Source organism: Callospermophilus lateralis, chromosome 8, assembly GCF_048772815.1.
Source record: "Callospermophilus lateralis isolate mCalLat2 chromosome 8, mCalLat2.hap1, whole genome shotgun sequence".
Taxonomy (NCBI): domain Eukaryota; kingdom Metazoa; phylum Chordata; class Mammalia; order Rodentia; family Sciuridae; genus Callospermophilus; species Callospermophilus lateralis.
The window spans coordinates 123,410,337-123,434,698 of NC_135312.1; the positions used below are offsets into that span (position 1 = coordinate 123,410,337).

The window sequence follows — 24,362 nt, forward strand, 5'->3', positions numbered from 1 at the left end:
GTGAGTACCGCCACGTGCCAGGCAGTGGGGTGTTTTCCCATCGCTCATTGCATTTAACGACCAGCGCCCATAGTAAACAGGAAGTCAGAAGCAAAGGTTCAGGAGTTCGGGGGGAAGGAAACTCCCAGGAACGAGTGTGCTGGGGGCCCAAGCGGCACCGTGGAGAGGAGACGCAGGGGTGCGCGTGGAGAGAGGCGCAGAGGCGCGCGTGCAGAGGCCACGCGCTTAGTCTCCGCATCCTGGGCGCTGCCGGCTGCCAGCCGCTGGGCCAGCAATCATGAGGACCAAGCAAGTGAACTTGCTCATCTCCTTCGTCGCGGTCACGCTCTTCAGCTTCTCCTGCTTCTGCATCTCCAGGCTGACTCAAACTTGTAAGCAGCGGGCGGCTTCTCCAGCCCCACTTGACACCCAACCCGGCTTCCAGGCTCCAGGGATGTGGGAGTGGCCGGGTAGGGGAGTGGGGTAGACGAGGCACCTGGTGGCGCTGGCCTGCTCGCGTTTTAGGATACCGGCGTCGTGTTTTGCAATTGAAGTGCCCCAGGTCCGCGTCTGGCCGGCGGTTAGGCTGTAACGGGCGCACCTGGTCCTCTGAGCGGTGACGATGACCTGCCCCGCGCGCGCTAACGGACCTGGCGGCGGCCGGGACCTGGGCCAATCGCTCTGTGGCTTCCGTCCCTCCAAAGGTCCCCGGCCGATTCTCGCCTGGGAGGCTCCTTCCCCTCCAACGGTCCATGGACTCAACCTGGGTCCAGTCTTCCCTCCTCTTCTTCCTTCTCTATCGTTTTCAGAAACGAGTGCCAACGTCTTTCATTGTCTACAGGGGGGCCGATTTAGCAAGCAAAAATAAACATTGCCGAGTAAAACTGAATTTCAGATGAAGAATGAATTTTTTTTTGTATAAAAAAATTGCATGGGACATAATTCTGACAATTTGTTCCTCACATATCTGAAATTCAGCTCTAACTAGGTGTTGTGTTTGTCAACCCTACTTGTACATAGTTGACCTTTAGAGTTCACATGATAAAAAAATTTAAGACATAGGGACGTTGTAAATTATTAATCTAGACTTCCAAAATTGCATTAGGTTGTTTTAGGTTAAATTGTCACTTTTTCTATTGAATGCATTTATGACTCAGGTACACACTAAGTGATCTTAGTTAGCAGTAGGTTAAAGGTTTACATTTGAGAAGGGCTCCATATTTGTGTCCTCTAGGGTCATTGTGTACACAAAATACTTACATACTCATTTCAATGATTAGCAATGTACATTAATTTATCTGATTTATAAAATTTCCCCTAATCTTTCATTAAATCATTTCCATCTGTGATTTATGCATTATCCAAATGCATTTTTATGAGCACATTTATAACAAAAATAAGTGGTTTCCTGAAATTAGAAAGCAAAATGTAAACTTACAGTAATTTTGGAAGATAATTTAGAATAGTAGTTTCAGAGGATGTTTTGGTATCACTAATATTCTTATAATGAGATTGCAGACTTTGAAACACAAATCATTTTGAAAGAATGAAGAAGAGGTTTGGTTCCTGAAACCATTTATATTACTGCCTTTCAGATAGTCAAACTCAGAAAATGGGATGCCGTTCTTGAAAATAAAACACTTTTAATTTAAAATAGCAGCTAAATTAGATTTTTCATTTTCTATGTATATGTTTCTATGGTGCCTACCTCTTAAATAACTAAAAAATCAACCCTATAATGAGAGAGGTTCTTACATCAACAAAAGAAAACACAGACATCACTTAGTTTTTGATGTAGTGATTTTTATAAAGCACCTAGTATTTTGAAAAAATTGATCTGAAAGTATAATCACTATCAATGGAAATTTGGGGATATGTATGTCACAGCCAGGAGGCCAAGGGGAACAGGAGGGTGATAGAAGGATGATGTCATAGGGACCAAGAAATGACCATGGGTTGCATTCTGTATAAGACAGGAGCTGTGGGAGGGTTTTATGTAGAGGAGTCGCATATACTCACATATATATTTAAATAACTACTGAAGTGGACTGTGACAGAATCACAGAATGCTCCAAGAATTTTTGGCTTACAGTGGATTCTTCAACCTTACCACTATTGATATTTTGCATTGGATAGGGATTTTTTTTGTTGTTGTTTGTTTTTGTTTTTGGTTTGGTTTGGTTTGTTTTTTTCTTTTAGGCTGGTTGTCCTGTATGTTTAGTAGTGTCTGGTTCCTTTCAGTAGAAGCCTGTGGTAATACCCCATTCCAGCTGTGACAAACAGTGCTTGAGAGCCACTGGTTTAACCAGAGAAATGAGTTGCCATTTACCAAAGTGGGGAAGCAGCAGATTTGGGAGATTAAAATCAACATTTCTGTTATGCATGAAATACCTAATAGACTTCAAAGTGAAAAAACTCAAGAGGCAATTGGATGTGTCAGTCTGAATCAGGACTGACCATATTTTGGGGGGAGGTGGGTACTAGAGATTGAACTCAGGGCACTCAGCCACTGAGCCACATCTCCAGCCCTATTTTGTGTTTTATTTAGATAACAGGGTCTCACTGAATTGCTTAGCACCTTGTTTTTGCTGAGGCTGCTTTAAACTCGCAGTCAGTCCTCCTGCCTTAGCCTCCGGAGCTGCTGGGATTACAGGCATGTACCACTGTGCACAGCAAGACTGGCCATATTAACTGGAAGACTCCATGTGGTGTTTAAAGTCATGAGATTGGAAGAGACCACTTAGGGAATAGATGAAAAGTTCCAAGAAATAATCCTTGGGGGAATTCCAGTAGCTCAAAGTCATGGAAAAACTAGAAAAGGGAGAGAGTGAAGCCAAGAGGAGAGCACAACAGTTTTAAAATGCTGAGAGATGGAGTGAGTTCTCTAATGCAGTAAAAAAAAAAAAAAAAAAAAAAAAAAAAAACCCACCTTACCCTCACTCCTTAAAAGTCATCACTCCTGTTTTATTGGTGAATGCCGCAGCCACTTGATCTCCAGGGTCTCAATTGAAGTAGATAGTTCATCATTACTACCAAGACAATATAGATAATTATTTTGCCAGTGCATATCATGGACTTATAGTATTCCATTTTGGAGGGCAGCATGGCAGGTTATCACTGCATTCAAGACCAAGTAGTGCAAATAACCAATCCGAGATTTTCTCCTTTGAGACCTTGTTACTGGAGTAATGCAGCTACCCCATGGGCCCCTAGTTACCTCTTTTGGAAAAGCCAGCACTTGCCTGCCACTAACACTAGATTTGGAGGTAGCGTGTGGTTGCTGCTGTTGCCACTGCCTGAACATCTGACAGTCCAGCAAAGACTGGCTCTTTGGTGGAGGAAACAACAAAAGCAGAATAACATTCCCTTACATACACCCTTTACTCTGACATAACTGCCTTTCAGTGGCAAAATATAAGAACACCTCTGGCAAGGGAGTCTGAGGCAAGTAACAGATTTCTAGTTTTGTTCATAACAAAAGTAATTTAGAAAAATCAATAAATACAAGTTTTAGAAAGTCCAGGAACAAGGAAAAAAACACAAATTATGTAGGGGCACATGTAAAATGATAAAAATTGTACTCCAAAAAGCAAAGGAATGATAAGCAGATACAATTCAGGAGAGTGGTAACATCAAGAGATAGGATAGGAAAGGAATCCACCATAGTCAAAGGCTTGGGTGACTAGTTAGCTGTATTCGTTTCACATCAAGCTGTATTATATCTTTTCTTTTTTATGTATACATTTTTTAAATGGAAAGAGTTTGAATGGTGAGAATATAGAAGCAAGAAAATGGAAATGATGGTCACAGAGTACCTAGCTCACTAGAGAAGATAGGAGCAATTAAAACATTTTTTTAAAAAATATTTTTTTGTTGTAGTCCGACACAATACCTTTGTTTTATTTATTTATTTATTTTTATGTGGTGCTGAGGATCGAATCCAGGGCCCCCTCGCATGTGTGAGGCGAGTGCTCTACCGCTGAGACACAATCCCAGCTCTAAAAAACTTTTTGAAAATGTTTTTAAATGAACATTAATATGCTTTTATATATATATGTGGTTGATTTATTAAAGTGGTTCAGCTAATTGGGATACAAATAAGAACAGCTTTTTCAATGTTTCTAGTAGCTCTTCATGTGTTCTATTTAACTCCCTTACCTGCTTAACTGCAGTTTCCTGGGGATCGTGAAGACTCATTTTGTCTTTTTAGGGTAACTTTTATTTATCCATACAGTCTCATTCATGCCTCTAAAGTTTTATTCTTTTCAGGTCTTCAGTGGCATAGTCAATTAATAGTTTTTTCTCTGAACAGACTAGACTGTGGCTCTAGAAGGAAAAGGAATGGCAGGAGAAGAAAGTGGTCTGCTCTCAGACAACTCCTTGTTGTTTGGTGTAAAACATCCTTAAAATTCAGTGGCTCTAAATAATCATTTTGTTTAACTCTTGACTTAGGAATTTCAGGAATTCAGGTAGGGCTCACTGGAGAGTTTGCCCATGATGGGAAATGGTGACAGCCAGACATGGGGCTGCCTCTAGTAGATCAGCTAGATCCACTAACAAGAAGACTCTTGCACACACCAGTGTAGTATCTCTCCTCCCCATGAGGTGGCTCATCCTCCAAGGCCTCTCCACATGGCATTGTGGTCATAGCAAGATTGTACTTTTTTTTTTTTTTTCCTATAAGGCAGCTACTCTTCGAAAGGCAGAAAGTGGAAGCTGTCCGACCAAGTGAAGACTATACTCCAAAGTGGTAGAGCATTACTACTGCTATATCTTCAAGCCAAAGTGGTTGCAGAGTGTACCCAGATTCAAAAAGAAAGAGATGGTACCTCTTGATCAATGATGGAAAAGATCACATTGCAGAGCACCATTTGATAGGGGAGTTGTAACCATCTTTGGCAACTATAATGTGCTACACCAATTCTCCTTTTCTCTACTTCTCCTATGGAATTGCCCTGGGAGGGGACGGGGGAGCCAGGGATTTCCTTGTGTGTAAGCGGTGTGGTGGTTTGGATTTCTCTAGAAGATGCTTCTCTCTGGTGGCATCCAGTGCTGACTGTCTTCAGTGAGGTTGCTTGTGGCTGCTTCTGAGGGCCTATTGAGTCTCCCCACTGACCATTCCCTGGTCTAGGCTGTCCATTTCCTGCTTGGGCCCTTCCTCCCTCCCTCTGACCTTGCCATAGCCCCTTGCTCCTTAGGTGACTCCCTTGTAGTTGTCCTGTAATATTCTCTGGAGCCACAGCAACCCTTGCATCTTTGCCACTTCAGGCTTTGCGCCTGAAGGCTCCTTTCAGAAACGGCTCAGGGCTTAGCATCTCTTCTCCCTCTCTCCTGCTCCTCATCATCTGGCAGCTTGAGATTTCTTATAGTCCAGTGGCTCTGTAATTTCTAGTAGAGATGCTCCTCAGCCCCTGTATTATTTCTCAGGGGTTTTTCTTCCTTTGGTGGAAGGAAAAATACCTGCATCCTCACACAAATGGCGGAACATATAAATATCACCAAGGTGTCTGACCTTGTGGGAATATGGCAGCAATATCATTATTCCTGTCCATGGGGCAGAACTGGGCAGGAGAGGAGTTCCCAGGTGCAATCCTAAGTCAGCAGCATCCAAAGTCCAAAGGTGGGCTATTAAAGATAGTCTGAGGTATGTCTGGTGGAATTTAAAATAGGTGTCGAACAATAATATTTGCAACAATCGCAAAAAAAGATAAAGGAGAGATATGGAGGATTATACTAATTTCTAGCACTATCATGAAATGAGAATGTAAGAAATAGATTAGACTATAAGTCAAGGACTTGTGTTGACATGTGAAATATAACCACTAAAATAATAGTAAAATAATGTACTCCATTTAATATAATCAGTGTACACTGTATCACTGATTATATTAAATGCTTTGAAAAAATGGAAATTTTTTGAGTGGATATTAATAAAAGTCCAACTTGAGGATGTTTGCAAAAAATACACTTGAATTTTAAAAGGAATGTTGATAGGGTAAGAATAGAACTATAAATCTGAAAACCCAGGCCAAAGGAAAGTTGATGTAGCTGTATTCATATCAGCAAAGGAAACTCTAAAGCAAAATGTAACTAATGTTTAATAAACAGAAAAACATCATTAGCAGTCAAGAAAATGCTACCATTCCATACCATTCTGATTTTTTTACATTAGGAAATTGGACATTTGGGGTGCATGTAGAATTTTATAAATGTACACAAATGTCCCTTGAAGAAGTTCACATTAATCACTTCTGTTGTAAGACACATGCATTGTATACCTTAGCAATTTTTCACTACATAATACTCAGAGTCCCCTACCTTACCTGTGGTGTGGCCAACTTCAGTTCTCACAGATCTGTACCTATACCATCCAGTTGTTAAATATTTTAGATAACATCCCTACCACCGGATAGATCCTATGGGAACTCTTGAACATGCTTAATATGAGATGTTTACCCAGAGTATTCTTGGTACATGAATACTTATAATTGTTCATAACAATAGTAGACATAAATATATTGTGGCATATTTGGTTTAGTGAAATATTTTACAGCAGTAAAAATGAGTGAACTATACATAAATATGGATTAATCTCAAAAGTATAAAGAGCAAAAGAAGTATAGACAAATACATGCATTTTACTTTTCTTAATAATGTCTAGATCCTGGGAAGAACTCAGATAGGGTTTCAAAGGCTTAGCTCGTGGTTGGTTCATGAATGTCATTATTATCCTTTAAGCTGTTCTGTATACCTTTGTCATAGCCAATGTATTTTATAATAAAACCTCATTAATAAAGGGACTGCTCAGGAAGAATTTAAAGGGATCAGTGTGTGGTATGATTTGATTCTTGCAAAGCACACACGGAGAGGAGTAAGACCAAGTGTATTTTTCCTTTTAGCTTCATCTCCTGCTGCCTGCCTATGATCCTTTGAATGCTAAATGTCCCCCAGATCCAGTGTGTTGAAGGTTTGGTCCCTAGAATATTGCTCCTTGGGGATGGTAGGATCTTTAAGAGGTGGGGCTTAGTGGGAGGTCTTTAGGACCCTGGGGGCGTGCCCTGGAAGGAGACTGTGAGACCCTGGCCCCTTCCTGTTTCTCTCTTTTGCTTATTGGCAATCACTTGAGCAGTTTGGCTCCATCCATACTCCCGGCCACTGACATGTGGCACCTCCACCAGAAACCTGAAACCCGTGGGTCTGCCTGGCCATAGATTGGAACCTCTAAAAGTGTGAGCCAAAATGTTATCTTTTTTCTCAGATATTTGTTAAAGTGACAGAGAGATGACTAACATACTGCCTCAGATGCTCTTTGTTTGGAACCACACTGGATACAAATGAATGCATAAAAAACTTAAAGTAGGGCTGGGGTTGTGGCTCAATAGACGAGCACTCACCTAGCACATGCAAGGCCCTGGTTTCAATCCTCAGAACCACATAAAAATAAATAAATAAAATAAAGGTATTGTGTTCAATTACAACTAAAAAAAAAAATTGAAAAAAAAACTTAAAGTGCCTTCGACATTTTAAGACCATGCTTTTTGGTCTTCTTTTTTATCCCACAAGTGAATGACTTACATTCCTCTGTCTGGACCACCTCATTTCAGGCTCTGTGTATTTATGCAGGTGCTTTCTTAGTCTGCAATGCCCTTCCTTGACTTTGCTGTAAGGCAAAATTCTACATAATCTTCAAGTCATTAAAGTAGGGCTGGGGTTGTGGCTCAATATTCCCTCTACTCTGAAATCTTTCTCACCCCTTTCCCTGGTCCTCAGTCCTAAGTGTTGATCATTTCTGCTTCCCCTTTCCTATGGCATTTTGGGGATAATTCCATTTTAATCATGATTATTAGTTGTTTAAAGATGTGCAACCTGATTGTCAGTTGATTTAGAAGAGAAACCTGACTTTACCTATGTTTATTTTCAGTAACATAGCACAAGGAGTGGGAGAAAGAATGATTGTCTTGCCATGCTTCTCCTTGCTGGAGGTGTTTAGTGAGTGAATAAAGCCAGTGGAGTCAGGCCAGGGTCATGTTGTACTGGACCTTGTACACCAAGGCAAGTAGTTTGAACTTTATTCAGTGAGCATTCAGGGAACCATGTACACTCCTTAGCAGTATTTCCAGAAGATTAATTATGAATTAGAGGTGAGAGACCAATTAAGAAGCAATTATAATAGTGTCACTAAAGGCAATAAGCCTGAACTATGTTAATACCAATGATGATAAAGATAAAACAAAGAGGTCTACAACAGTGTTCCTCAAATTTTAATGTGTATTGTCAACTGGGAATCTTATTGAAATGCAAGTTCTGATTCAGTAAGTCTAGGGTGAAAGACCTGAGATCCTGCATTTTTAACAAATTCACATTTATGCTAGAGATTTGTGCTGTCCAAGATGGCAGCCCAGCCAGGTGGATGGCAAATACTCAAAAAGCAGTGTGAACGAGGAACTGAATTTTTACTTTACTTTAATTTCAGGTAGTTTAAATTTACATTTAATAACTGAAGTAGTGCAAACTATCTCTTCATCAACCAAACGCCAGCCTTCTGGTTGACATTTTGCAAATGTTATTGAAATTCAGCATTAAAACTGAGATGTGCTATAAGTTTAATATACAGGAATTAGATTGCTTAGAACAGAAAAAGGAATGTAAGGTATCCTATTGATCTTACATTTTTGGATATAATGAATTAAATAAAATATATTATTTAAATTTACTTTCCCTAATTTCCTTTTACTTTTAAAAATGTGGCTACTAGAAAACTTAAACCTACAGATGTGACTTTGCATTTTATTTTTACTGAAAAGCACTACTTTGGTCCCTGCTGTGAGAAACAATGATCAATCATACTTAGGATCCTACCTGGAATTTTTTTTTTTTTAATAAGCAGAAGTCATATTGGTTCATGACCTACATGAACCAGTATTTGTTTTCAGTTTCACTACAAAGATGCTCAGTTGACTCAAAGCATCTCATTATTGTTTATTTAAACCATGGCAAAGTAGATTTATAACATGTTGTCCTCACTAAATACCCAAGTGAATATTCATGTAGCACAAATATTTTTTAAAAGACTATCAATACCTGGATTTATCACAGAAGAACATAAGAAAGCAAATCTAAGATTAGAGATTTTGTCTTTTAACACTCTCTAACTACTTCTGTAAATACCTCTTCCTCTAGAGAAAACTCTTTCCATGTTTACCAAATTGATCCTTCAGGGACTTCTCTGTATTCTGGAAACCCAGATATATTGCATCACTCATGATAAATGAACTCTGCACATATGATACATTTTGAAAAGAGAATATTACCCATGAATCCCTAATTCCAAAGGGTTATACTGGTTACACTATGTCCACCTGCAATGTTTTTATCTACTATATGCATAGTCAAGGCTTAAGGCTTATCAGCTAGGTGCAGTTATTTTGATTATAGCAGGATTAAGTTTAAAAATCACTAAAATCAATTATCACTTTCTACACTGACAAATCCACTCATTACTTTTTTTTTTTTTTTTTGATACTGGAGATTGAACCCAGGGACATTTTACTGCTTAGCTACATCCCTAGTCATTTTTATTTTTATTTGAGACCGGATCTCCTTGAACTGTGAAGGCTAGCCTTGAACTTACAATCCTATGTTCATTTCATTCATTCACCATATATGTGTGATAAGAGCTGTAGGCCATTTGCTGTTTCAGGCATTGGGAATTTAGTAGTTAAAATAACCCAGTCTTGCTGTTCTCCGGCTTACATTCTAGAGAGTTCTGGAGATAGACATGAAATAGTAAATATGTACAAAGAAATCAGACTAGAGATTGTGTTAGTTAGATTTTTGCCACTGTGACAAAATACCTGAGAACATGAATCCATCAAGATCTAAAACAGGTAATATGAATTATAATGCATTCTGCTGTCATATACAAATAAAAAAATAAATAAAAAAGATATAAAACAGAACAAAGAGGAATGATTTATTTTGGCTCATGCTTTCAGAGGTTTCACTCAGTCCATGGTCTGTGGTTATGTTGCTTTGGGCCTAAGGTAAGCATCATGGCAGAAGGGTGTGGTGGAAGACAGCTGCTTACCTCATGGAAGCCAGGATTAGAAAGAGAGAGAGTTAGAGAGGGAGAGAGAGAGGGAGAGAACATGCCAGATGCCAATGATAAAATATGCCTTCAAAGACGTACTCCCAGGGACCTACTTCCTCCAACTAGGCCACATCTCCTAAAGCCTCCATTACCTCCCAACAGTGCCACCAGCTGGGGAATCAAGCCTTCAACACAGGAGACTTTGGAGAACATCCCAGATCCAAAATATAGTAGTCATTTTTTTTTTTTTCTTTTTTGAAGACCAAGAGGAGAGAAAGGGTGCTGTTTTACATAGAAAGGCAGGGTGGGCTTATCCGAGGCAGTAATGTTGTAGCAGAAAAATGAATGAACTTAGGGAGCTGTAGCCACTCACACCCGGGGGATGAGCGCTCTGTACTGAGACCACTGCTGGAGCAAAAGCCCTGGGGTGGGGAGGGTTAGGCTCAGCAAGGAGCCCAGCATGGCAGGAGCTGTTGCCCTCACTTCAGCAGAGAAAGCAGGAAATGAGGCCAGAGCAGAACCTGTACTTAAAGACTCTGGTAGTTTTTTAAGTGTGATGAGAAATCTTTGGAGAGCTTTGAGCAGGGGAGTGATGGTATCCAGTTTTTGCCACAGGCCAGCTGCATTTGTGCTCTTGTTCCTACAGGACAGATGACTGGAAAAAACTCACCAGTGTTGAACCCCAAAATACATCACTGTTACTTTTATAGTTCTATATTTTGCCTTCATTTAAAAAAAAATAGTCCATCTGAAATTTATTGTAAATCCAAGTTGTAAGATCAGGCGAGGTGGGCAGCAACCAAGGAGGCAGATTTTAAAAGGCCGCGGAAAGAGGCTTTATTTGATATGTCACCCCCTGGGGGATCTCAGACCCACAGAGTGGACAGGAGAAGGGTCTGAGGAGAAATCGCGTGGGAGCTTGGCTGGACTGGGATTTTATGGGGCTCATGGCAGAAAGGGAAGGGCTTGGGACAGGAAAGGGGATTTTTAGGGTCCCTTGTCCGGCTGGAGTTGGTCAGGGGAGCTGGCTAAATTCCAGGATTGGCCAGGGGTTCTGCTGATTGACAGGTGTTAATCAGAAGATTCCGCGGATTGACAAGCATTTCCTCTGGTGCCTGATTGATGTTCCTTTCTCCCATCCTGCGGGCTGCTTTGTTCCTAAGTCACCGCCACCCACCTGACACAAGTGTTTTATTCCACCGCAAATCATTAACTAATTTCTGTGCTTTCTCTACCAGTTGAAGTAGCATTTTTTAATATTCTTGTGTCTCTCACAGGTTTTCTTTAAGTTTTGATGTATTGACTATCTAAGAAAGAATTGTTCCTTTGTACGATCTGATGATTATAGTTAATAACAATATTTTATATACTTGAAAATTGATGAGAGTAGATTTTGAATCTTACCATACCCACAAAAAAGGATGGGAGGTCATGCATATACTAAGTAGCCCCATTTAGTCATCCCACAGTGTATGCCTATTTCAGAACAACATGTTGTATACCATGAGTATAGTCAATTTTGTTCAATTAAAAGTAAATTTTTAAAATTGTTATTTCATTTTCATCATAGATCATACTTTTTCCATGTAAATCAGCCATATAATCTACCTTAATGCACTATTTCCCTATATCATTGTATCTAACATGTATATGGTAAAGTGAGAAACAAAAGTAGGTAAAATTCCAGGGTGATATAAAACAAAACATTAAAACATTTTCAGTGGTTATCTTGGAGAAATGAGATCACCATTATTTTTTCCTTTTGTGTGCCTTAAAAAACTTTTTGACCGCTCTATTGCTTCTCTAATGATATGTTGAAATATTTTAAGAAAGCAACCAAGGTTAGAAGCTGTTCTCCACACTCCCCCTCCACTGCCTCATTTTCTCTAGGCTGTATCCTAGGTCCTTTTAATAGATTCTAAGGCAAGTCTAGGTGTGTTGAAGTCAACACGCACACAGGACGGTGATGCCTTGAATGCAATAGCTGGTCAGGGTGCAGATTCTCTTCTCTAGCTTCACTGGGAGGCTCTGGGTCCTGTCCACCTTGGGCACTGTATTCGTCTTCAGGATCCAAGAGAGATCCCCCATATTGACATGAGGAAGAGGAAGAGAAAGACACACCCCTTCTCTGTCCTGGCTCTAGATGGTGCAAACCAGTTCCACCCACAGCGCATCAGATGCCACCTAGACACATGGCCAAATCATAGGCAAGAGACTCTGAGATGGACGCTCTTCAGGTGGGTGGCCATGTACCCAGTGAGAAGCCCACTGCTGTGGAATGGAAAGACAACCTTAGAGGGTGACTGCGAATGTTTCCTAGAGGCTTGAGTAGGCCGGAGTATTTCCCAAATCCCGTCTTAACTGCGGAAACCGCCTGAAAAGGAGTGCAGGAAACAGAAGGGAGAAGAGAGGAGGCCGTGTGAGAATGAGTCAACACTACTGCCGTCTCTTTTGCTCCATGGGACCCTTTTCTGAGATCCTTAAGACCTTCCATAGGATCTCTATGCCCATGTTTTTCCTGGGAGCCTCTGCTTTGTCTCGCCCCATCTCAGCCTCATTTCCAGTGGAGGCCAGGAACCAGCGAACAGCTCCCAGGGAGAATTGCCAATAATTACCACTTCCTAATCTCTGTAACTATTAATGATCAGGATAATAACAATACAAATAAAGTTTTTGAGGTCTTCCTGTTTCAATCTAATAATTTAGGACTTTTATTTCTACTTCTTTTTCTTCTATTTTCTGATGTTTGCTACTTTAATCTACAATTATAAAGGAAAAGTTTTAAATATATATTTTTTTATTTTCATTATGTATGATCTTATTTTTAAAATTCTGTTGCTTTTATTTTGTCTTGTAAACATTTTATAAAAATTATTTATATTTAAGTCACTATATATATCTGATGAATTTAAATGTGCCTCTAATCCTTTTAGACCACAATTTTCTCATTTAATATTTTTTATCTCCAGTTACTTGGAAAACATTTTTTTTAGTACATTTTGTTAAAGAATGGTAGAGGTAAGTTACCTTTACATTTATGAGAGGGTTTTTCATTGTTGTTTTTACATATGATTAATAACTTCTCTGTGCACAAAATTACTGGATCATAGTAGTTTTCCGTTCTAGTTGCTTGTCCATCTAGCCTTGTGGTTTTTCCATGCTACCCTCAGCCCTGTAAGGCCACAGTGAATCATTCAGGATGGTGATGTGGCTGGCTTATTAAAGAAGTTGGAAACCTCGTTGTTCTAGTGCGATTCCTCTGGAAGACCCTCTCTGCCTCAACTCTGCTTTCCTCCAGCATCTACTCTAACACACACACACACTCACACACACACACACACACACACACACACACTACACATGCTATTCACCCTTTGCGTGTAGCCCTAACTTCTTTGGGCTACCTTTTATCTCCGCACCAGGGCAAACCCCACAAATTGTCTACCCAGTTTACAACAGCAGTCTCCCTTTTCCCTTCAGAGCAGTGATTATTGGGGGCAGCATTGAACCAGCTGAAACTTACTTCATTTTCCAGACTCTATCTAATTCCATTGGGAGCTGCATGTGGAGTCAGATCTCTCTCTTCCAGCCTATCATCTAGGGGCAGAATGGCATCCCAGGGACTTTAGAGCTCCGACCCTCACCCCAGTCTGCACCGATGAGGAGAATAACCTGCAGAGTTCTTTGTGTCCCTGAAGACACACTTCCCTCTTTGTTTCCAACACTCATCACTTTATTTTCCTCAAGCCTTCTGTGGCTGATTTCATTAACCACTTTCTCCCAGTCTCTACTTTTCTGCTCTCTAATCCCTACATGCTGTGTATTTAGCCCCTCCCCAGCTTTCTGTTTCTATGCCTGAAGTCTTCCTATTGCTCCAAAATCCTTGTGCTTTCTGGAATTCACAGTCAAGTGCTACAGTTGCCTGTATCGAATCCTCTTCTCTGAAGTTCCCTGTGCCATCTTGTTCTTGGACCTTCCCTGGGGACCCAACTTCCCCTGTGGCCTGTCTCAAGTGGTGGCTGTTTTCTCTGTCAAACCACTTGTACTCCAAGTTGGGAAAATGCCCTCTTTCCTTCCCACTGCTGCTTCCAGAACTTCCTCCCACCACTCTTCCCCAACTGCCTCAGTATTTACTCAGGTGATACCTTCTCTCCTGTGTGACTCAGAGTCATGGGTCTCTCTTTCTCGATCGTTCCTTAAGAATTTTAACCGTGCCGTTAGCAATGGCTGCTTCCATAATGTCCATTTCAAACATCTCAATATCTGACCACCACCTCTAAATTTCCAGGTCACCCTCTTTAGTATCCTAAAGCCAGTGACACTTTGTCACACCAAGGTACAATCTTGTGATTATTCTACCTTTTCATGCCCCTCACTACTATTTGGTTCTCACTTTTAAAAAAATTCCATGGACAATTATCATAGTTTCCTGGCATATACCCTCAAGAGAGAATCCCTCGCTTCTCTCAGTTACACTCATTTGGATAAATCACACTCTCATGAATCTATTTCTTCTTTAACACTGAACAGCTACCCCGATGACTTCATATAATTGGAGTAAAACAAGCATTAAATGACTTCACTTCAAATCCATGATACTAACTTCAAGTTAATGCTTCTTGAATATTGTATTACACAACCCTGTCCCATCCAACCTCCTCCTTTTGTAGATTATTTAGTACTTCTTTCTCTTTAAGCCTCCAGTGTCTCCTCACTACCTTCACTCTTCTCAGCCTGTGACTGTGGTTCTTATTTCACTGAGAAATAAAGGCAATAAGAAGAGAGCTTCCAAACGCTCCATCACCAAGGGAAAGCCCACTTTCCAGGTGAAGTGCCCATTTCAACAGGCTCTGTCCTGTTGTGACAATTACAGCTGTCCTTGAGTCTGGCAAAAGCCAGCCCCTAGGTTCCATCCCCTCTTGTCTACTTTCCCATGTCTTGTAAAATTCTCCCTGTTTCTAGGATCACATCCATTAGTGTCCAAGACTGTTATTTTCCTCCATCTTAAAAAAAAAAAAACTCTCTTGACCCCACCCCATTCTAGTATCTGCCTCATTTTTCCATTTTCCCATATAGCAAAGCTCCTAGAAAGAGCTGTCCAAACTTCCTGTCTCTAGTCTTCTGTTATCTCCTGAATCTACTCCAAATCGGCTTTCACCTACATCATATCACAAAAGTCATCAAGTCACCGTTGTCCATTCAATGCATTCAACCGTTGATCTCCCTCATCAACTTGACTTCCCTCCTTCGTTTCCAGGACTCTGTATGCTCCTAGAGGGCTCCTGTGCCTGCCAATGTTGAATGTCCTCTGGCTAACTCTGTGCACATGGTCCTGGTCATTTCTTCAGATAAATTCTTAAAAGTACTTTTTATGAGTCAATGGATTCTCACTTCTAAATATGCAAATCTAATTCCTGCACAATTTGGAAAACATAGGAAAAGTACAAAGAAATAAGGCAAAAAATCTTCGAGAATCTCATTTCCACCTATTACTAACATTTTATTCTTCCATTTCTGTCTTCTCTATATGTACATATCTACTCATGTGTTATGCTGTATAAATTCACATATGTATACATATAATACACACATATCATTCTCTGTGTGTATATATTATAGATAAATATAGATTCATATATTTTCCATGATATGTTTTGCTATTACAGTAAATTTTTATGATACAATTACCACATGTATAAATATATGCATATATGCTTTCTTTGCAGACAATCAATTAATTAGTTGTAGAAACCACGTTTTGGAGTTTAGGGAAACTATGCTGCATTTAAAAAACAAAACTGAAAACAACCGTCAGGAGCTGATAAAAGCCTTGAATCAGATGAAGTATGAAATTACACTGAGAGACAATGAGTCCAGAAGCTTAGGTTTGTGTTGCTTTTCTTTTTGTGTGTGGTAGTTTGTTGGTTTTAGGGTTTGTTTTTTGGAGATTTTGATTTAAAGCCTTCTGATTTTAGGGCATTTTGCCTTGATTAAACGCAACAAACTGGTACCCATTCTTTTATTGTGGGACATACAGAAATCAGGTAAGAGATTATCACTGATTCACTCTCTCGTCTCTACCTTGATGATGCTCTTCCTATTTTCTGTTTCTGAATTGTGCCATCCTGGATCCATAGATGCAGCTGTAGACCTGGGCATCACCTGTGAGCCCACCTGCTCCCTCTTGCACACTCCCAGTCAGGAAGCACACAGTTCTCTTGATTCCTCATCCTGCGCATCTCACAAGAATGCCCGAATTTCCCCCCGCCCTCTCCACTACACCAGTCAGCTCCGTCATGCCTCACCTGAATCACCCATACTCCTGATTCTTCTCTATTCTCTTCAGTCTTGTTCCTATTTATATTGACTTTAACCAAAGTGTAGACGACACCTTCAGTGGCTTCCCATCTCTGCAAGAAAAAAATCCCTGCCCTGTGCTTTCCCAGGATAGTCAAGCCTTCCTCCCATTCTCAACCCCTGGCACTACTAATCAGTTCTCTGTTCCTATACTGTCTTTCCCAAGATGCCATACAAATGAACTCACGCAGTGGGGAGGCTTTAGAGACTGGTATCTTAGCACACATGCATCCAATCGTTTGGAGACCAATCATTATTATTTTTTTAACTTCTGGGAGGCATTCCATTGTGTGTATTTACAATGGAAACAGATTGTTTATCCTTTCACCAATTGAGGGTGTTCTGAGTTTTCAGCTATTACAAATAACTGTTGCTGTAGATTCACATACATTTTTTATGAAGATAAGTTTTCATTTTTTTAGGATTATTACCTAAAAGGCTGATAGAGCATATGGAAAGTGCATGCTTTACTTTGTAAGAAACTTCCAGACTTGCCAGAACAATGGCACATGCCTTAATCCCAGTGACTCAGGAGGCTGAGGCAGGAGAATCACAAGTTCAAAGCCTACCTAAGCAACTTAGTGAGACCCTGTCTCAAAATTAAAAATGAGAAGTGCTGGGGATGTGGCATAGTGGTTAAGCACCTCTGGGTTCAATCCCTGGAACCAAAAAGAAAATAAACTGCCAGATTTTTCCATAGTGCATGTGCCATGCTGAATTCTCTACAGCAACGTATGAGAGTTCAGTCACTCCAGTTTATTACAGCCCTGCTAGGGTTAGAAGATCTCAGTTTTAAGTTCTATTTCCTCAGTGGCTAATGACGTTGAACATTTTTCCATGTTTTTTTTTTTTTTTTGGTTATTCATCTTCTTTGAAGAAATATCTTTTCAAATTCTTTTGCCCGTCTTTTAAATTGACTAGTTTGTTTTCTCACTGAGCTTTGAGAATTCTGTATATTAACTGGATATATGTCAGATGAATATGTGAATTGGAAATATTTTCTTCCAGTCTGTGGCATGTCTTTTCATTTTATTATGTTCTTCAGAGGGCGAATATTTGATGAAGACTAATATATTAATTTTTGATGAAGACTATCAATTTTTCTATTGTGTACTGTTTTATTTGTTTAGTTATTTATTTGTTCTGTGTTGTATCTAAGACCTCTTAATGTAGCTCAGGGTCATGAATATTTTGTTTTTAAAATTTTCATAGTTTTTATGTTTTACATTCATATTTTTTTACCTTTTAAAAATTATTTATTTATTTGTTTGTTTGTGGTGCTGAGAATTGAACCCAGTGCCTCACATATGATAGGCAAGCAATCTACCCCTGAGCCACAAAGTCCTTGTATTTTACTTTTTTTCAAAATATTTTTTACCAATAAAAAAATTGTAAAAAATAAAATAAAATAAAATATTTTTTAGTTGTAAATGGATCTTTTTTATTTTATTCATTTTTTTATATGTGGTCTTGAGGATTGAACCCAGGGCCTCACACATGCCAGGCAAGTGCTCTACCACTGAGCCACACCTCCAGCCCATTTTTTTTAACTTTTTTTAAAGATAATTTTTAGAAGTGATATGAAGTACAGACAAAAGTTTGATTTTTTTTCCCCACATGGACGCCCAAGTGTTCTAGCATGTTTTTGTTAACTGTATTTTTTGCATTGATTGCTTTTGCACTTTGAATTTGAATTACCAGAAGTCAGCATATTGTCTGGCACTAAACATAAATGTTTAGTGACTTGAATTCCAAAATCAATCAACCAGGACTGGGGACAGAGCTCGGTTGTAGAGCACTTGCCTGGCAGGCAACCCTTAGCAGTGCAAAAAACAAACAAACAACAACAACAACAAAAAAACCAAAAAACCAAACCAAAACAAACAAAACCTCACCTACATATATATGAATCTGTACTCTGTTCCACTAGTCTACATTTCTATTTTTATATAATACCATACTGCTTTGTTTTCTGTATTATGTATATCAGTTAAAATTGGATTGTGTGAGGTCTCCAAGATATTTTTCTCAGAATTACAGAAGAAAATTCTAATGAATAGTACAAATTGGGTCATTAAGGGACTATATAAAACAAAGTTATAAAGATACAAACTTTGACAAAATGATATGAATCAAAGTAACAGAGGAAATCGTTTGTAATAGGTTTTAGTTTTATTTCCTTGATTTGGAAATGACCGTTGTATGGGCCTCTGGTGTAGTTCATTGTGCTAGGCTTAAATTAAACATTGCTTTAAAAATAAATATTAGTCACTAATATTAGAGCTATACATTATAGTATTTTGATTTTGATAATTCTCATTTAAGAGTATATTTCTTATGAATACTAAATTAATCTGGATTAATTTACTAATCCCCTTTTTAAAAATGTATCATGGGGGGAAATACCCCTGTGGCTATTAACTCAGAAGCACTATTTTTCTTCTCTTAGATGAGAAAATGGTTACCCTGAGTGAGAATGAAACAGCATCTAATAGATTTGAAGCCTTGAAGTTCTTTTTTCCACATCTAAGGAAAGTTGCCAGGGTCTATCCTGATGTAATCATTGGCAAAGGGAAAAGAGATGGTAAGAAAACTTGAAATTGAAAAATTAAATGCAAATATTTTGATGTTTGGGGATTTATGTTTAAGTCTGAAAGTATAATCCATTACTGTCATACTCAAATTGATTTGTAGGCCACCAGTCTATCTGACAGTAACTTGAACTACCAGCATATTGTCTGACAAATAATTCCATAAATGTTTAGTGATTTGAATTTAAATTCAATCTTAATTCAGAAGCTTTGAAAGTAAGTCAATATGAATCAAATATACATAAAACGTCTGCTAAGTGCTTGACAAATCTGTTCTCCCTGGTTTTGATAAAAGCTTTTCTTAGCTGGTTATCTTCCTATTTCCCTACCTTTCTTGGGGTCAGAAAAAGCTTTACCGAAGGGGTGATGTTTGAGTTCAGTCTTGAAGACTGAGTTCAAATTCACCAGGTATACATAATAAGGAAAATTACTGGAGGTTGAAGCAGAAATATTAGGCCAAGTCTCCAAATGCTTGACATCTCACAAATCTCATTCATTTCAGAGAGTGAGTGACTTTACATATAGTGAGTGATTTTACATATAGGTCCATAGTAACATAACCATTTTCATTCATTTACTTATTTTCTATGTCTGTGAGATTAGCATGATAGTATTTGTGACAGAGACAGTGTGTTAGTGTTCATTTACTGTAACAAAACACCTGAGATAATCAAAAAGAGGAAGGTTTTGCAGTCCAGAGTCTTGTGTCCTATTCTGTTAGGGTCTGTGATGAGGCAGCACATCATGGACAAGAACACATGGTGGAACAAACTTCTCACCTCATGGCAGCCAGGAATCAAAGAGGGAGAAAGCAAGGGATGGGAGTCTAATATCCTCTTCAAGAGCACACCCCCGTGACTGCAAAGCCTCCTGCCAGGCTCTACCTCTTAAAAGTTGTATTGCCTCCCAAGACCACCAGGGGCAGAGAATTAAGCCTGTAACACCTGAGTCTTGGGACACAGCTTGTCCCAAGAGTCTAATATGTTGAGTGACTCTTCACAGAACAGATTTGCCAACCCTCCTGCTCTAGACAGCTCCTTGAGATCAGGCCGGCTCTGTGTCACATGCCTCTGACGTGTGATCCAAGCCTCTGTGTTAGGATTAGGATGCCACGTGGTGTTGGTCAACATCTGATGAATTCCTTCTGTGTCCCCCACGCTAACTTCTGTGCTTTCTGTCATTATGCCACTGAATCTGTACTGTCTAATGCAATCATCCAGGTGATTATTGCCATCTTCCTTTTCACCCCTGAGAAAGATGAAGTTTAGAGAGATTGAAGAGCTTTTTGAGTTCATACTTATCAAACTCTTTAACTTCAATCTGGGAATATTTTGAATATAGCATTTAAAAATGTACCTAGGAGCACGGGAGGTATAGCTTAGTGGCTGAGGGATTTCCAGCGTGAGTGAGGCCCTGGATTTGATCCCCAGCAACAACAAAACAAAACAAATCAAAATAACACAAAAACACAAAATTGTTTTTCTCCCTAAGGCTTGGGAAGCCTTTTCCCAAATTACACAGATGGTAGATCCCTCCGCTTCATTCCTGCCTCACAGCATCCGTGAAAATCAACACTAGCTGAATCACATTTCCAAATCTGAAAGGCAAACAATAAGTCATCTAGAAGATAACTCAGGAGAATGTCTTCATGACTTGAAATAAGCAAAAGTTTCTAAATAATAGCCCCAAAGTGTGAACTATAAAGAAAATCATTGCTACATTGTACTACATAAAAATGAAGAATTTCTCTCCATCAAGAGGCAAAACATTGAAAAGGGACTTCAGAGTGTTAGATGATATTTATAACACACATAACTGACAAAAGGGTCATATTCAGAATGTAAAGAGCGTCCATACGTCAATTTTTAAGATGCAGATACCTCAGTAGAGAAATGGGTAAGGGCTTAAACAGGGATTTCTCAGAACAGGAATCTAAAGGCCAACAAACATGAAAACATGTCCAGATAATCAGTGGAGCTGGGCAGGCAGCACATGCCTATAAGGCTGAGGCAGGAGGACTGAGAGTTCAAAGCCAGCTGCAGCAAAAGTGAGGTGCTGAGCAACTCAGTGAGACCCTGTCTCTAAATAAAATACAAAATAGGAATAGGGATGTGGCTCAGTGGCCAAGTGCCCTTGAGTTCAATCCCTGGTACAAAAAAATAAAAAAAAGTAATCAGTGAAATAACGATTCCTCCTGTTGTTACCCAAGTTAGTTTTTCTTAACTAAACATTTCTCAGTTTGTTATCTGCCAGAATCCGGAAATGATTGTTTTCACTATTTTTTTTTTTTCAGTTTTATCTCTGCCTTCTATAAAGAGGATCTTCTGAGGGCCTCACCTAGCCATTCCTGAGGGCCTTACCTCCACCTTCCAGGTGGGAAAGGGAAGTAGAGAGGCTGCATGTGTGGCCTGCCCTCATGCAGCAGGATACGGGGGCAGCCAGGACAACATGGCCTGTCCCCCACTGCTGCACTCATTATAGGAAATGGCAGGCACTGAGGACATGGATTCATTCCATCAAACCATTCAGAAATCAGTCAGACATTTTTTTTTCACAGATGAAAATATTTTACCGCACTGTTTTCCTGTTTGGGGGGTTCCAGTGTGTCACTAGGAAGAAGAGTAGAGAAATCAGCCATTGTGAGTTAGGTGAAAGCTATTAACGAATGGAAAGAGTTTGGTTTTATTCTCACTGTATCAGAATACTCCAACATAAGAACATCATGGAGTCTCCAACAGAATTTCCTCCAACAGAAAATGAAAAAAATGTGATAAGATTAATATAGTCTGAATTAGTTTTGTAATATGTTTTCAAACACTTTAGTTGAAAGACTAACCCAAGCATAGAAATGAGCACAGAATGAATGCTAAATTATGTTTGCTGTGTGGTTTAAGCCTCCTATTCCTTTGTCTGTAGTTACCTTTGCTCTAGGTATTTCCACGGTTAACAGAGGAGCACATAGTTACCTGAAGCAAACTCTGAACTCCATCATGACTAGGATGACACCTTCAGAAGAGAAGGACTCCGTGGTGATTGTCTCTATTGCAGATGTATGTACGAAAAACTCTCGCCCCAAAGTCTCCAAGTTGCCTTTCTCAGTTGTAATCATGGTGCCACTTTCTTCCTTTAATTAAAACAAACAAACCAAAAAAACAAAAACCAAAAACAAACGTAGACACCTTTTGGGGATTGCAGCCAATATATTTAATCCTTGCTTGGCACAACTGAGAAGAATTAAATATGTAAATCTAAAAAGACAACATAATGGCTTAATGTGAGAGATATAAGGATACTAGATTTTCATTGCATTTGATATGGGGTCCAGACATACTGTAAGACACAGAAATGATATTTACAAATAGAATATTAAAATTGATGCTTCAGTAATTCAATGAAAGGTTAGTATATGAATCCAAAAATAATTTATATTAAGTAAATTAATTTCAATTAACTACCATTAATTCAAAGACTCCTTCTACACTGAGGAATTGTGGCCAATTTTTCTAGACATGACTTACAGCCTGCATTACATCAGTGTAAAGTAGATATTGCTATCATGTCTCAGCCTTATAGTGAACTGAGCTTAAAGACTAAGTAATTTGCCTGGTGACTAATACAGCAGATTTGAATTTTGGTCTCCCCAGTGGCTATAAAGACTTCTACTGCCAGCTTAGTAATCATTGTGCCATTTTCAAAATTTGAGTCAAACCATAAAGTACTGTGGAAATATTAATGCCATAAGACTTTTTGGAGAGAAATTTGACATGATTCATAATTAAAATGTATATATCCTTTGTCTCAGAAATCCAGACTCTGGGAACTTATCCTTAGGAGATAATCAGGCAGGTATTTAACCCAATAAAAATACAGCAAGGTCACATGATAGTTGAGGATGTAGAATCTAGATCTGCATTGCTGAGGTTCCAATGCCTGTCTCCTGAACCTGAACAACTTACTTAACTTCTTTGGGCCTCAAGATAATACTATCTATTTGTTGAGTGTGTTGGGGGACAAGATTAGCTAATATATTTAATGTACCTGTATTTAGTGCATGGTACAGAGTAAGTGTATCATTGCTTTATAAAAGCATAATATTGACTTATACCACAAAAAGCTATCATTAACAGGATGATTAAACACTTTATTATATATTTTTATAATGTGATACTCTGTAGCCAGCCATTGAAAAGAGACTGAAAATCTATACACACAAATACAGAATCATGTCTATATTATATTGTTGAGTTAAAAAAGTTGAAAAACATCACATTAAATTAATGTTATCTATGAAAATGAGACGGAAGAAGAAAAAGGATATATAGATAGAGCACATATATATAGAAGAAAAAGAATTGAGAAGACCTTAAAATAATGGTCTCCAAGTTATTAATATTGGTTTTATTTGAAAGCTAAGAGAAGAATCTTTGTTATTCTTCCTTTGTTATTCCCTTTATTGTTTGAATTTCCTATAATAAAGATGTATTTATATGTAGAAAAATAAGAACCTGTAAACAAAACAAGCAATAGAAGAATTATTAGGAAAATAGAAGTCGAAGATTAAATAGTCATTGTAGTTTGTTCTAATTTAATTTCTTACTATTGGAAGCATACCATGTCAAGTCAGCCTTCTGTTACTGTGACAAAATACTGAAGACAATGAACTTAAAAGAGGAAAAGTTTAGGTTGGCTTAGTGTCATAGGTTTCAGTCCATGGAGGCTTGGCCATGTGGCCTTTGGGCCTGTGGTAGCACAGTACTTCATGGTGGGAACACATGGTGGAAAAAAACTGCTCACCTCAGGGTATCCAGGGAGCAGAGACACAAAAGGGAAGGAGCTCCAACATCTCCTTTAAGAGCACACTCTCTAATGACCTAATTTCCTTTTACTAGACCCTTTTTTTGTGGGGGGGGGTATCAGGGATTGAACCTAGGGATGCTTAACCAGTGAGCCACATCCCAAGCATCTGCCTTTTTTAAAAAAAAAATATTTTGAGACAGGACTTTGCTAAGTTGCTTAGGGCTTTGCTAAATTGCTGAGACTGGTCTCCAAATTGTGATTCTCCTGTCCCAGCCTCCTGAGCTGCTGTTATTACAGGCATGCAGCACCACACCTGGCTAGACTTCACCTTTTATAAACCATCTTCCAGTAGCACCACATGGTGGGACCAAGCCTTTGGCATATAAGCCTTTGGGGAACATTTTTAGGTGCAAACATAACATATACACAAGGCACATCTGCGTAAAATGTGTAGGCTAATAAGATATTGGGGAATGAATTTTAAAGTAGAATGTGGAAGGCTTAAGAAGTATAACTTTGATGCCTGGTTTAAATTATAATGTTGTTTC

General features: G+C 39.0%; 1 protein-coding gene across 1 annotated transcript in view; it reads left to right on the forward strand.

The window, feature by feature from the left end:
* The first annotated feature begins 277 nt into the window (after positions 1 to 277).
* Mgat4d (MGAT4 family member D) overlaps positions 278 to 24,362 on the forward strand; it is a 42,884-nt gene continuing 18,799 nt past the window's right edge. The window contains exons 1-4 of the mRNA XM_076864084.2: positions 278 to 371; positions 15,796 to 15,954; positions 18,876 to 19,010; positions 21,934 to 22,067. Of these exons, the coding sequence (XP_076720199.2) occupies positions 278 to 371; positions 15,796 to 15,954; positions 18,876 to 19,010; positions 21,934 to 22,067 (522 nt within the window). The remainder of the gene's footprint in view (positions 372 to 15,795; positions 15,955 to 18,875; positions 19,011 to 21,933; positions 22,068 to 24,362) is intronic.